Source organism: Onychostruthus taczanowskii, unplaced genomic scaffold (genome assembly GCF_017590055.1).
Source record: "Onychostruthus taczanowskii isolate IOZ18803 unplaced genomic scaffold, ASM1759005v1 scaffold52, whole genome shotgun sequence".
Taxonomy (NCBI): domain Eukaryota; kingdom Metazoa; phylum Chordata; class Aves; order Passeriformes; family Passeridae; genus Onychostruthus; species Onychostruthus taczanowskii.
Genome location: NW_024502791.1, coordinates 1,238,435 through 1,254,440, shown reverse-complemented (window position 1 = coordinate 1,254,440; position 16,006 = coordinate 1,238,435). Strand labels below are relative to the sequence as shown.

General features: G+C 37.0%; 1 protein-coding gene across 1 annotated transcript in view; it reads right to left on the bottom strand.

Annotated features, from left to right (window-relative positions):
* Nucleotides 1–16,006, bottom strand: part of BNC2 (basonuclin 2) — a 324,625-nt gene that overhangs the window by 16,804 nt on the left and 291,815 nt on the right. Inside the window, exon 5 of the mRNA XM_041416559.1 lies at nucleotides 4,146–6,112. Coding sequence (XP_041272493.1) covers nucleotides 4,146–6,112 — 1,967 coding nt within the window. The remainder of the gene's footprint in view (nucleotides 1–4,145; nucleotides 6,113–16,006) is intronic.

The window sequence follows — 16,006 nt, the reverse complement described above, 5'->3', positions numbered from 1 at the left end:
GGAACATATCTTCTTCCCGTCTCTTTTCCATTTAAAAAGTTATTTGAAAAGATGCCTTCCCATTCAAAAGGAGGCTTATGACACTGTTTCTGACAAAATTTTTAATGTGGTCTCTTTTCTTATTTACTCTCCATTGTCTTTTTGCAACAAGATTTAGCCTGAACATCATGTCTTTAGAAGAAAGGACATCTGAAGTAAATACAGGAACAGAAATGAATGAACACAACCTATTCAGGAAGTGTTTGTTGAACTATGGAAGAAAAAGGGGTTTACCCAAGTCTAGGTAAAGAGATCAGAAAGACTACTCTGAGGAAAAGACCAAAAAATCTAGGTATTAAGGGTGATTTAATGAGTGATGTTACCTGTAACTCAGAAGAATGATGAAAATAGGTGCTTTTAAAAATATCTAGGCTAAACAGAGCTTGACTATTGGAAAACAATACTGTCTAATTTTTAGAAGGGATAACAGAATTTCTGGGTTTTTGATAGTATGGAAAAGAAGTCTTACTTTGCTTTCCCTCCTCCTGAGCTGAAAAAAAACACATGTGAAGTGGGACTCTAAAATCTTCTGGTGATCTTGACCATAATTTGCAAAGATTAGCATTGATTGACCAAAGATCTCAGAGGATATTCCAGCACGGCAGGCAGAAGGATATTTATGCAGGTGTTGACCTCAGCAGGAATGATGTAGGAATGATAAAGCTAGATTTGGTCAACCTTAGCACAAATTGCTACAGGATGCTTTCTGCAAAAGGGGGGTTGCAGCTCTGACACAGATAAAATCCCTCCTTCATCCAAGCAGCACTGCTTTTGCTCCTGATGTGATATGTACAAGGGGGAATATTTGATTAACCTTTGATTAACTAGAATTGCATTGGAAAAGGACTTAAGCTAAATCAGATGCCTCTAAAGGAAACAAAAATAATCAGCCAATGTTATCTATCTCCACTTAAACTAGTATTTTATTACAGAACATAGCTACATTTGTGAGTTTTAGATATCTAACTAGTTATAATAGGATTAATAATATAATTAATATAATACTAGTAATAGGCTTAATAAAATGACAAAAAAATTTTAAAACTTCGCAATACTGTGAGCTATGGAATAACTAGAACTCTGATTTCATTACAGAGATAGTACTGAAAGTACTGAAAAAAAAATTTCATTTTAATTTTCAAAGCAAAGACACTCCAGCTAATCAAAGATTATATGAGTGACTCATAGCACAAAAAATTCACAGAGACTTTTCTAATGAGTCCAAAACGGGATGTAAATCCATTTCAAATATTATCCAGGAGTTATTACTGTGTGCTGTAGGTAGCTAACCCTTATTTCTCATACAGCAATTGTTAGCAAAACGCTCCTGAGTTTTTAAGTGAAATTGATTTAAATGGTTGGAAGAAGTTCTCACTTTGCAATCCTATTAATCTAATTATCTAGTTATCTTTTTGGTGGTCTCCATAATCTGAAAACCCCCAAACAAACAAACAAAGAAGGAAGCAAACAAAAAATCACTCCCTCAACAAAACAAAAAACCCAACCCCAACACCAAAAAAAAAAAAAAGGGGGGGGGGGCGGAGAGAATATATTGATTTAACTTTTAATTGCTAAAGTTTTTTTTAACAAAACTGCCCTTTTTTGGATGAAGTATTAGAAATGTTACATAAATCTTTCACTTGCTTTCTTTCACATGCTGTACATATGATTGCGTTTCTGCACATTTCTAGACATTGCACTTCCAGATAAAAATGGATAGCCCAGGGAAGTTTTGTGTATGTTTCTTGCTCAAGTGTCTAAAAAAAATATCCTGAACCATGGGAGAATTTCCTGGGTCTTTAATGGCATTTCCTGACTACTGTTGCAAGCCAAAACTGATAAACAACTAATAAAAACTAGTAGGGCACACAAATTGTACCACACCTTTGAATTTTTTGAATTATAAAACCTTTCTTGAATCTTTGCAATTAAAGAATATAATATGCAAAAAAATTTCTTTTGTCCCAGGCGCAACACATAAATGAATCATATTCTGAATGTTACTAATGGAATTATGTAAGAAGGTGGCCTTGTCCATTACATCACTCAAAATTATATGCAGATAATAATTTTATCTTTAAATTTGCAGCCTGCAATTTAAGACACTAAATCAGTTTTTTATTTCATGCTTCTTTCAATAAGCTTAACAGTAATATCCTATGTATATCAGAAAAAAATTCAATACATGTCCTATACGCAGGTTCTTGTCTTGGAAAAATTTTATGCATGTCATCACTGTCACTCTTACAATATCTAAATATTTACTATGCTAACTTTATTACTACCTTCATCTTTCAGTGTATTACAGTTGAAATTTAATACACTGCATAAAGTTCCACATCCTAAAGTTAATCAGCTCTTGCACCACACGCCTAATTCAAAGCTGTTGTGTGTGGTACATGACTGATTTTTCATAATTCATTTAAGGAAACAGACTGACCAAACCAAATTCTTGACTAACAAAGATTATGGTTTCAGGAACTGAAAGAGGTTTAACACATTTAATCTTAGCATAGATTATGCCACTGATTCACAAACTTCCCTTATCAAATTCAAGACTCACAAAATTTATCAGCACACAGCAAGAAAATTTGTCTTAATTTAGATCTACCTGCTTTGTATCTAGTAGTTTAACCTACTGAAATGCAATCTTCCTAGATTGTCCTTCTTAGGTGTTTTGAACTTGTATTCTTATGTTTGTTCACATTTTTCTGTTTAGTGGATTTCATAAATGATAGGAGAAGACATGAGATGTTTGGGGATGGTACTCTTCATCAAAACAGTGATTTTGGCTCCTCAGTATCCTTAACACTAACTTGCTTTCATTTTGTAGGATAAAAAACATTCCCTTTCAAACCACATCAATTTCAATGAAAAAAATACGAAAACAAATCAGGAGCTGTGTATGAGATGTTTAGCTAGTTTTAATTTCCTTCCTGTGTCTGCTGAATTTTTACTGCCTAATGAAAAAATATGAAACACAAGTAAAGGAAAAGAGGTGACCCAATTTCACCATCACTCCATGAACCAGAGAGATCTTGTTATGTGATAGTAAGATTATCAAATGAGAGAGTTTTTATCCACAAGTATGAAATACCTGTGTTATCGTATCACTTTGACAAATTCCATTTGTATTATATTCTCCTCAGGAATCAAAAAGAACAGTCTATTAAAAAAAAAAAAAAAAAAAAAAAAAAAAGAAACCCCAAAACAAAACGAAAAACCCCCTTAAACTAAAGAGTTTATGGACCAGCTGCTTCTGTTTAAGTCCAACTGCTTTTGTATTGATGCAGCATAGCTCAGGCATGATGTCACCTGAAGGGCCAGCAGAATATATCCTGGTTGATCTTAAAAATATGTAGGGAAGCCTTTTCTCTCTGAATGTGCATAATTTCCACTGGTGGAGAAGGCCATTGCTCACATGCAGAAAATAGTAACATAGACTAAATGAACATAGTGGATAGAGATGTGTGTAGGTTCTAGTAAAGAAACAGACAATGATTTTCTAATTCTTAATATTGACTTGTTCTCACTACAACCTAGCGCCTAGTTTTAAAACTTAAATATAGTAAAGAACAACATTCTAATGCTTCTTGTTTGCTTTTGTACAACCCTATGAGGATAAAAATAATTCCAGTCCTTTATTACCGATCTCCATCTTTTCATTCAACCACCCACCCACTCTACCCTCCTTCCTAGTTCTATGGTTTGATATGCATGCAATGGAGATATTTGTATTGTATATAATTTACTATACACTTAATAGAAGATTTTCTTGTTTTAAATGTTACAGGAAGAAGTAAATAAAGGTAATGAGGGCTGTAGCTTATAAACAGAAGTACTATATACATGTTCACAGGAAATAGAAAGTATAATGACATTTATTAACTAGGCAGTCACTTAAGAGGATGGCCCAATATATACCATTCTGAATGCCAAGGAACAATGAAAATCTCAATGTGCTAAATCTCTTTCAATGTCATGGGAACACAATTGTCACTTGTCATTACTATGCATCTCTCTATTTCTTCATATAGCCTAAACTGCCTATTCTTCCATAATTCAACGCATTTAATAATGCAGAAAATCAAATAATATTTACTGACCTGTCTCTGCTTCTCCGTGATGGGAACGCAGCATTACAGCCAGCCACTGTGCAGACATGCATCTCTTTTAAATGAACATTTCGGTAGTGAAGCTTCACACTGTAGGAACTCTTGAAACTTTTCTTGCAAACATAGCAGATCTTGGGGTCTGGACTGGAGCACATTTCACCTTCTGGGGAGAACTTCTGAGGGCTGCTGTAGTTGAATGTAGAGGCAAAACTTTCATGAAGAGCAGCCATACTGGCACTGCCTCCATTGTACAGTCCATATTGGCTCATATAGAACATATCATATGTAGGGTCTGTATACTCTTCCTTCACCTTAATGACATCCTGGTTGGAAGAGTCATTATGGTTTTCATCTGGTCGGTCACTGTGCATCATAGATTTTTCACCAGGTTCATGGAGGCGATCATCGCCTTCCAGGGATTCTTCACACAATTTGGGCTCTGATGACTCTGACTCATTTTCGTAGTCTCTCTCATGCTCCTGGTCTTCTGATGTCATGCTGTCTGCCCTTCTTATGTCTGGTCTAGACATACATCTGCTTCTGTCATTTTTGGAAAAGTCTTTAACAGACAGACCTGGGCTCATTTCCTCCTGAGAATGGCAGTGATTGTCATGACCAATGTCATTCACCATTGTGCTCCTGTCATTCACCTCTTCATCTTCATCATCAAACTCATCAGCAGTGTCAATAACTTCCTTTTCAATTTTAACTGGCATGCTTGACTTTCTTGGCTTCTTTTTGGGGGCAAGGTCTGCATTGGGCTCTGGGGTGGGCATCAACACTGAAGGTACCGATGACTCTGAAGGAGGAGGGGGATGCTGCTCCATGCCACTCACAGCTGGTATTATGGGACTGGTTGGGAGTGAAGTTGGAGGACTCACCATCTCTCCAGGAGTAAGTAAATTTCTGTAAAAAGGAGGAACAGGTTGGACAGTCTTTAAAGCCGGGAAGACCAGCTGACTGGGAAGAGGGTTCTGTAGTACTGGGTCTAGAGGGGGAGTGGTAAACCCCATTGGTGGACGCCCAGGGCTTGTTAAAGTTAGGTTGGATTTTGTACTTGCTATGACAGGAGTGGCGGCACCTGATGTAGCACGAATTAGATCTTTGTCACGGTTGTTCCTTAGCATAGGCATGTGGAGGCGGGGATTTGGGTTAGCACTGTGGCGATTGCGGCTTCTGAGAGAGCTGAAGACCATATTGCAGCCTTCAATAGTGCATCGATGCTTGATTTTCAGGTGCACAGCATTGTAGTGGATTTTAAGAGTACCTTTATCGTAGAAAGTTTTGCCACATGCATTGCAAAACACTCTTCCTTTCCTGGAGGCTGACCCCATTCTCCTCATTCTGTGAATTCGGAATGAGCTTTTTGTGTGTTCGGTTTTCGATAAATCATTGACTGGTGTAGGTGTTTGAACAGGAGAGACACAGGCTGGCTCAGTTTTGGGCTCCACATTTGTGATGCTAGTCAAAGCATTCCTGCTGGATGCTTGCTCATTCTTGAAAGGTGTAGGGGAAACTTCAGATTCACTACTCTCATTATATTCATTTTGGGTCGTAAGGCTTGGTTCACGGAGTCTCATTGCTGGCTGTTCCAGCAGGAGGCCATTTGGAGGCAGCCCCAGCAGTGGAGCAGAGACTGGATTTATGTACTGGAATGGAAGCAGGAATGCAAGGCTATTCGGGATGTTTTCAAAATGATGAATGCTGGAAGGGTTGCTGTTCTCCAGGTGAGCAAGGAGACTTGGGCTCCTGGTGCGATTATTGCTTTCAATAAAAGTCCTTATATCTGAATCTGTCTTTGAAGATGGCACAGCCACAGCCTGCCCTTCTTTTTCTTGAATTGCCATCAGCTCCACGATAGATTTAGTTTCTCCAAATCTCAGGAACTGCTGAAGGGTAATGATCTCTTCTTCCCTGGACATGATGGCCCAGCGGTCCAGCACCTTGCCTGCAGCATCCTAGAGGCCATATCAAAGAAACAACAAAGACAAAACACAAAGAAAAGCTTATTGATTCTGCATAATTATTGAAGAAGGTGCTCTGCTGCCTGAACATGAAACAGTAAGCTCAAAAAACAAAGATGCAAACAGTGTTAACAGAACTTGACCAAACAACATAAACTTTCCTTCCATGCAAATACTCTAATTAGAGTCACAGTTAGAAAACCAGACTGAGTTTAATAGTGTCAGAGTACACAAAATGTAGACCTTGGGACTCTGTGATCTAAAATGCTTTCAGTACTTTTATTTTAATAACAGTGATCTCTGTAGAATGCTACTGTTTAGAATACATTAGTAAAACATGAACTGTATCATACACAAAATTGTAACTTAATCACTAATAAATGATAACACTATTAGAAAGAGTAAATAAATACAATTGATAGATTTGCTCCTTAAATACAAGCAGATAAAAGACTGAAACCATTTATAGACCATTTCATAAGAAACTTGGATGCAAGGCAAAATGTGTTGAAAACATCACACAACACTTGTACCTTAATCCCTTTTTTCCTGGACTATTACTGGCAATTGATTGATTGTAAGCTTGCAACCTTGTTATGGTTCAGACTTGAGAGATTACTTTTTTTGTAGCCTTCTTATAAATGACAGTTAAAAATATGTAAAAAAGTAAGGATCTGATGGATGTAAATAGCATAAATGTGTAAAAATGTTGTCTCTTAACATTGCCTTCTGATAGCAAGGGAAAAATCCAGAGAGAATACACATCAGTAATCACAAGACTATCTGTTGTTAAATATACATTAAAAAGCATTTCACACTTTCATTTTTGCTAGTAAGCATGAGATTTGCCTGAAGGTAAGACTTAAAAATTCTGCAATGTAATGTCAGGCAATCCATTCAAGCAAGTATTGATAAAAACATATTAAAATACTTATATAATGAATACATCATTTTATTGGCATCTTTCCTTTTGGGCAAATGCTGGACATAAAATTAGCACAGTAACTATAACCAACAAGAAATGTTGAAGGCCATCAAACCAAAATTATTCCAATGCTTCCTCATGCATTAGACAGTTTGAAAGCCTTACAAGACACACCACCACACTGCCTCTGATATTTTTACATCTTGAGTCTCAGGTTCAGAACCTTACCTGAAGACTTTGCATTACACACTGCTGCTAAAATCATTAACTCTTGTTTGATTATTAAGTCTGAAATATCTTTCTTCCCCTCCAGCCCCTTTACCCCCTGGATTTTTTTTTTTATTTATTAAAACAATTAATTATTTTCAGTCTTCAGATGATTGAAACTTCTCTTCCCTCATGTTTCCTAGAGTATCAAAAAATATAATTTTGCAATGTCAAATAATAAAGCATGTGTTTAATTGATTAGAGTTGGTTTTATTATTTCAGTTTGAAAATGTTCAGTTCAGTTCACCTCTCTGGGTAGAAAGCTAATGCTGAAGATTAATGCCATGCGTGTTTCAGTACTTTAGAAACAACTACAAAATCTTTATAAACGTTCCACATGTGAACTTTTACAATCAAACCCTGAAAGACAGTGAAAGTCTCAACAGCAATTAACTTGGAAAATCTTACCCAGTTAACCCAGATGGAAAGCATCTATGTGTAGAAACTGTTCATTCTGTATTTATGGTGATGAATGAAACATCATGATGCAGATGCTGGTTTTGGTTTGCCACATTAGTGGAAATGTGTTCACCTTTGAACATCCCTAAGCACAGTGGACATGTCTGATTTCTATGTCGTTACAGTTCTTGATGTAGCAGTACTTTGCAGGCACTAAGTACTATCTAACAGAAAACATCCAGAACATCAAATATCACCCCCAACAAGAAAAATACATTAAACAAAACCAAACCTAAATGAGATGAAGAGTGGGAGAAAAATCCACCAATGCCATAAAAAAAAAAATTAAAGGACAGGTTCATATTTTAAAGCTCAAAAATTGTATTTGTTTTTTTTTTTTTTCCACCCAAATAACTTTAGCTACTCTTCCCTTGGGTAAGATCTAAAGTTTCTTACACCTACTTCAACAACTTCCAGCCAGCCATAGCAGTTCAGCATATGGGTAATTCCTGCATGGAGCTGCAAAGCCAGATTTGAATCAGATTTTGATCTCCAGGCCTTCGCTGTCATATCTGACCTCATCTATCTGCACACGTTTCCCATTCCAAGTCACAAATATAAATTCTTTCTAACTTTAACTTCCATAGTTTAAAGATGGAAATAACATTGGCTAATTTTCACTGCTTACCTGTATTGAATTAGGATTTCTGTCTGCAGCCAGCTGCAGACTGCTTTGTAATGTAGTACTGCTACATTTTATGTTGTTTTTGTTTTCATTTGTAAATCAAGCTTATATAACAGATGGATGCTTTACAAAAACCGATATATAAGTAATTAAAAGTTAATCACAGCTAACACAACAATAACTCATGAGAACAGTAGGTAGAGATCCTGTAACAGACTCCCACATGTAAGGGGAATGCGGTGTCACACAGTCCGTCCCTGATGGCAGCACAGCCAGCTCTCTGCATACACAGAACAGGCAGGCAAGCCTATAAATGCAGGGGTTCCCTTTGTGCTTTCAGGAAATTACTCCACATCTTAACTGAGCAAAGCTGGCACTTAGCTACATGAGTTACCTCTTGATGGGACACCACCACCCTTTGTTTGACTTTGTTTAAGAATTTACAATGAGGAGCACCCGACCTTCAGCAGCTGCTAAGTCCCACTGATCAGGGAAACAGGCAGTTGAGTGTGATAGTCATGGAGTTACCCTTGCTGTCATAGAAAAAGCAGGGAACCAGAAAGTTGCTCTTAAATACTCCTAGTCTACTCCTACTAGCTATATCAAATTTTACCTTTTTAATTTTCAGCAAGAAGTTTTCTGGCCTTTTTTACCCAACAAAAACAGAGAGAAATATGCAGATGCCTGTATTTCATAAAACCCTCACTGCTGATGGATACTGTCTAGCATATGCTTCCATATTTACACACTGAAAACTTTCCATAAATCATTGTAAGCATGTATTATGCAAAACTAGATAAAGAGTGAATAGGAATGTCATTTTTTGATAAAACGTAAAATTAACAAAAAAAAAAAATCTAACCATTATCCCATTTGAATTTAGCTATAACTAGCTAGGGATCTTTCTGTATATGGTAATACTTGATTAGAGGTTCAAGTCCTTTCTTACATGTAATCAATTTCTTGTTTCTTACAATCTCTCATGCTAAATTTTCTCCCCGAAGCCATTAAAGCATATCAACATTTAAATACTTCATGACAAAAGGTTCCAATTTATATTACTTTTTTCAGCCCACAACTGATTAAGCCAAGCCTCCAGTGACAATGTGTACAAGGAAGTCAGCGAGTACAGAGATATCACTGCATGCATACAGCTCTAAGCCAGGCAGAAGACAAGTATGCCCAATATGTACAGCATACACTAATGTTCTTCCTACATTGTCCAAACAGCCTTGCTTTGATTTTTAATTTAATCAATTTTGTTTTGTTTTATTTATTTATTTATGCATTAAATTTTATTGTACTGTGTAGATCTCTTTCTCACAATTTCAGTTGGAGAAAATCTTTTCATCTTTAAACTATATTAAACTGACCTCCAAGGATCCAAGACACAACCCATAACCTTTTCTAACTCTAACCACACACTCAAGCCTATTATTTGAATAAACATCACATACATAGACATACCTGCATACATCACATAAGACATTAGATCTGTAAAGTAATGTCATGGTTTATCACCCTGAACCTGCCTCCTGAATTTTGCTGACTGTATGTTAGGACAAAAGGTGTGTGACAGGATATGCTAGGGTACATCTTGTCTTAAACTTCTGGGTCTAGAAGAACACATGGTGGGATCAAGATATCTTGAATGACCCAAACTACAAGAGGGGATGGACACCAAGATCACTCTAATTTTTAGAACCTTAACTGGGGAGGGTTGTGAAGGTGAGTCTTCATTTCCTGAAGGCCTTCAGCCTTTAAATCTTTTAATTGAGCTTTAAAACCTCCCAGTTTAAAAACTGCCTATTTAGAAAATAAGAGGAGTCTACACAAGCATTCATCATAAACACACACTGTAAACCTGGAACTTCTATTATGAAATCAGTTGTTTTAAATTCTAATTTTGTGTGAGAAGCTCACATGACTGCTGTGACTGCATTACAGGCAGAAATTTTACATGTTTACACACAGAGAAACAGATTGCTGTACATATACAACACTGACTTTTTGCAGTTCTATGCTATCTTAATGATTCACCTAGGATAGGAAAAATGTATATTTATTCCTGACTGGACACAGGGTGATAGATGCCCATACAAGGCTGAGATTAATAGAAAGGTTAAAAAATAGATTGCTTTTAAAACTAGCTTTATGTTCTGGGAGACACTGAAGGATTATTTTCAGGCACTACTGTGATAACTTCTGAGAACCACTCAAAGTTGTACAGAAAAAAGAAATAATTGCCAGGCTTCATATTTTAGTAAGTTTGAATATGCACCTAAACAGTGGGTTTTGATGCATCTTAGTGAAGTTTCCTTGTTACAGAATATTGCACAGATACATGTTTGATTAAATAATTAGACTAGCTCAGGGTATATCCCAAATTTTTCTTCTACAAGTTCTTCTTAAGGAGCTGTGTGTTTTCTAGCTGATCTCAAAGAAACATTTTGAATGCAGCTGTAACAGTTGAAAAGCAGACTGAAATATGTTAATTTGGTCATACTATAATTGCTCAGGATGGTTTTAATTAGGGTGTAGACAAAAAAAAAAAAAAAAACAAACCAAAAAAACCCCAAAAAAACAAAACAAAAAAAAAACCCAAAAAAACCAAAACCACATTTGTTTCTAATAAAGAAAAGCCTTCATAATTTCCATGATTTAGGATTTGTTATTTTTTGTTTGCCTGAATTTCCCAGAAGCATCTCTTTGCTTCACAATAAAATTTCAAGCTGCTACACTCTGGGTAGTCCTACTACTCCTAGGGTAAGAGTTACCAAAACTGTGCAGCACCACACCAACTCACATTAGTACAGATGGGACAATAAGCAACATCTCTAACTCATTTTGGCTAACTTCCACTGATCTCAGTGGGACCAAAATAAGCCCTCTATCTAGTTTTCCACATAAATATACACTCACACAGGCAATCAGATACTCATTTTCCTGATAAGAGTTTTACCATGCTGAATCTCCCTCACCTTTGCTCCTGTAAACATGAAGAAAAGATGTCCATACTTGCTCACCGTGATTTTACATGTGCAACTAATATGAGATTTAACACACTAAGTCTGTAAAGAGGCATGGTTGAAATTTTTTCCCCTCAGCTGTCACTTCTCATCCACCTCCCACCAGCCTCCCTTCACCAATGGAAACCGCATGAAAAAATGAATGTTTAAGTGTCAGCAGTCCTTTCCTTGAGTTATACTGCTGCAGCAGGAACAAACAGTGCAGCACTACAGAGTTCTCAGTCAATAATGAAAAACTTTATCTTTTGACTTCTCTGCAGCCTCCATTCTGCTAGAACTGACGGATATTCTTCCCTTCTGGCACCCCCTTTCTCTTATCACTTGTTTGCCTTGCCCCAAAGACACAGGGTAGGCATGTAGCATGAAGGAGACTTTATTTACTTACATACATACATATACATAAAGATATACATATATATATATATATATATATATATATACACATACATAAAGATATATTTTATATATATATATATATATATGAATATATATATATATATGAACACCCATATATGACATGTTTACTTTGCTGCCAGATTTGTGACAGTACTTGCCCTGGTTCTTCCTTCTTGGCCACATCTCTTTATGCATTCAGCAGCAAAACATTTTGTGATTTCACCAAAAGGATCCCCAAAGACCTTTGCAAACTTTATGAACTGATATTGTAGACACTGGGGCAAATCTGGCTGCACTTTAGATCAAGAATAATTGCACCATAAACCCGGAGTAATTCCATGGACCACGCTGGAAAGTAATTTTGACCTAACTTAGCCCTGAAACAGTATGTGGAGCCAAATCTGTGTGAATATATATTGGGGGCGTACCACCATGGTGGAGCACAGCACCTGTGTAACAATGCACAGGAGCACTGCTCAGCGGTTTTGGAGTGAAAGTGAGGAACACCATGTCCTGCTGAAACTGCAGATGAAACATAAGGCAGTGGAATGCAATAACCACAGCGGAAACCTGGCCAGGACACCGCCGTTAACCACCCACACTCTCGCTTAATGGCCTTCAGGGTCTTTATTGACCAAAAGTATGCAGGTCTTCTGTTTCATATCTTATCCCAAAGATGCATGCCAGGAGTGCAGACCCCTCCCTGCACAAGCAACCTGCTGGGATGCTGGTTCTGGACTAAGCTGCCTGGAATGGTATGAAAACACCAGGTCCTGAACATATGACTCCTTTTGGGACTGAACCTCCTCATAGTGTAATGCAATTCCAGGATACCTTTTCATTTTTAGGGTTCATCAACCTTAAAATGTCCTTGAAATCATGGCCCTGAAAGAGCATGAGACTCTCATTTGCCAACTATAAAGCAGCCATGTGGACTGGGGGTAATGTCTCTTACTGATTCCAGAAAAAAACCCCAGTAATTTAAACTCTTTCCCCTGTTCATTCACCTCTGCAACTCCAGTGAAACTATGAGGATGCAAGGGCACTAGTTTTAAATGTTTTGTTTGATTTTTAAAACATATTGTTTCACTTGTGATAAAATATTCTCTTTGTTATGGATGATTATGGACCAGATAATATGTATATATGTATTATTCACAAGATAGTGACTATTTTTTTCCTGAGTAACACTGCACACAGTATTTTTATTTTTAGAATCATAATAGATCACTGGGGGGCTACAATGTATTTAATCACAACAGCTTGAGCTCTATTTAATCATACAAAATACATCAAGTCTCTTTACATTTGGGTGCCAGGCAAGTTGTTTTTTTTTTTTTCCTTTTCCACAGCAGATGTCTGTCCATACTTAGAGGAAAAAGATCTAAGCACAACCAGAGTCTGATACTCTTCTTGCATTTACCAGTTTTCACAGTGGTATAACTGCTGTGGTTTAACCCCAGCTGCCCCACAGCACCACACAGCTGCTCCCTTACTACTCCCTCTGTGAGTGAATAAAACATACTAATATTACTGGAAATGAAAAGGAAAGAAGAATAAAACCCAGAGGAAGAAGTGAACCACAATACAATTTCTCCCTGCCTGCTGACTGATACCCAGACTGTCCCCAGGCAGGGACTGGCCCCTTCCAGCCAACTCCCCCCAGTTTATATATTGGGCATGATGTTCAAGGGTATGGAATGTAACTTTGTTCAGGCCACCTGTCCTAGCCATGGTTTCTCACAGCTTCTTGTGCACCTGGCTGCTGGCAGCTCATGAGACATTGAGAAAATTTTTGGTTTAGGGTAAGCACTACTAGGCAACAAATAGAAATCATTGTTGTTCAAAAGATTCTCCTACTAAATCCAAAAAAGAGCACTGCACCAGCTACTAAGAGAGTTCACTCTATCCCAGCCAAAGCCAGGTCAAGGTACTCTGAAGTCAACAACATTTGCTTTGATTTACAACTGTCACGTTGGTGACAAGTGTTAAAAGGCAAAACATTCCACTATTTGATGACAGAATTCCTGTTAGCATAGATACAAAGTGACACTTTGAGCTTTAAGAAGATCCAAAGCAATTTTTTAGCAGTTCTCCTTATCTCATTTATTTTGAAGGACTAGGGACATTTACCAAGTATTTTGTCCTTCTCACCCCAAAAACTGCACAAATTTTTAAAATGCCAACATTTATTCCCTTTACCATCTGTTCTGGTTGCGATGTCCAGAAGACTTTTGGAAATGAGAAATTAATGTGAGGTGAACATATACTTTACAGAATCTGCTCACAAAAATATTTTTAATGCACACTGAGGGGAACCATTTGTTCTCAACATTCCTGAAATAGTAGAATATCAAGACTTTACTGAATTGCTTATTCAACTTTTTTAAAAATTTGATGGCTTTGAAATCCATAACTTTGGACCCAAAGTACAGAGAATATCTTGACACCTTTGCTTCTCTACAACTTGCTAGAGTGGAAAATTCATTGAAGTATCTGAAGAAGCTTTGCCATTAATTTGTGGCAAGTAACAGCATGTTTGTCCTAAGGCCAACATGGCTACTAGAGGTAATTAAATCACCAAGTACATGGTGTATGTGTGTAAAATTTAGAGTGCATGAGGTGCCATGGGCACTTTTCAGACACCATGTAAACAGAGACATGAACATGGTAAGCCACTGAAATAATTTCAACTACAAAATAATTTTAGAACACAATTTTGCAGTAAGTGCATTGGAAATAACCATCATGCATATAACAATAGCATATGTAATAATGATTTATTTTAATTCTCACTTTCAACAATTTTTGTACATATATTTGCCCATTTTGGTATAGTACATAAAAAAATTTGCCTTGATACTATCAGTCACCAAAAATTACTTGTGTTTTTACTTCTTTGGTGTTAGTGCTGCAAAATTCACTGAGAAGTAAAATTATATTTTCTCTGGTTTTCTGTTCTCTGGCAGTCTTTCAGTAAGTATAGTAAGTGCTCTCCGAGCCTCAGTTTCACTAACACTGAAAGAATGACACGTAATTTTTATGAGAAATGGGAAGTGGGAAATATTCACAAAGAGCACTCATAAGGTATTGTATTTGCAATACATACAGCCACAAGAGACACCCAGCTTCTTTTCAGCAGAGACTTTTCCCAATGCACTATGCAATAATATAAACAAATCGTGTCTGATATCCTTGGTCTACTAACATGGACTGCACCACATGCAGGGCAAGACATCTAACCAGTCAAGTCAAATCAAATTATCAGATGGTCCTTCCCCCACTTTAAATCTAAACTGCCTAAAGCCATAAACCTAACTGGAAAACATAACCAAGAAAAGTTGAGTCTTTGTGGGCTTGCCAGTAAAACTTCCAGCTAAGTCAGTAAGAAATTTGTCTAAGCAGGAGCACTGCAAGGAATTGAGACATTGTCCAAGGCCATAGACACTGGAATGAAAGTGCCAATGAGTTATAAACTGGATTTCATTATATGCTTGGTTTTCTGATTGAACCCAAATTGTGTCTCAATAAGGGGATTCAGCTGTACTATATGCAGGATACATGAATGGCAGCAGAATCAGGAGATTGATTTCCATCTTTACTATTCATTAGGGGACTATGCATTATTACTTGCAATATATACTACAAGATCTTAATGAGGCTTTTTTTCTTTTATTGCTTACCAAAAAAAAATTACACCAATAAAACATAGGTGTGTCATAGGTGGTAATGTGATGCAAAAGGGAGACAGCAGGGTGCAGAAGTGACACCAAAATGGCAAAGGTCACTGAAATATAAAAGGGCATGAAGCGAGCTATCAGTTTGAACCTATTAGAGTCAGTGAAATGCAAAAGAAAGTGGCAAAATTATATTACAGTGTACAAAGTAATAATAACTGTGCCTTCATGTCTTAATACCCTCTTGTCCCAGCAGTCCTGACTTTCTAGGCAGCCCACTTCTCCACATTAACAGTAGTCATTTGGAGAGCAGCAAACGTGCCATTAGAAGCACTTTTACAAGTGTATATTCATCCACCAATTAGCTTAATGTGGCTGCTTTCTGCATATTTTCTATCCAGGCTTGCACAAATCTTATTAATATTTCCCCCTAGCGCTTTGACAGATTACCTTGTCATTATGCATCCTGGAGCCTTTTAAACAATATGGGTAAACTACTGTTTGCGAGGT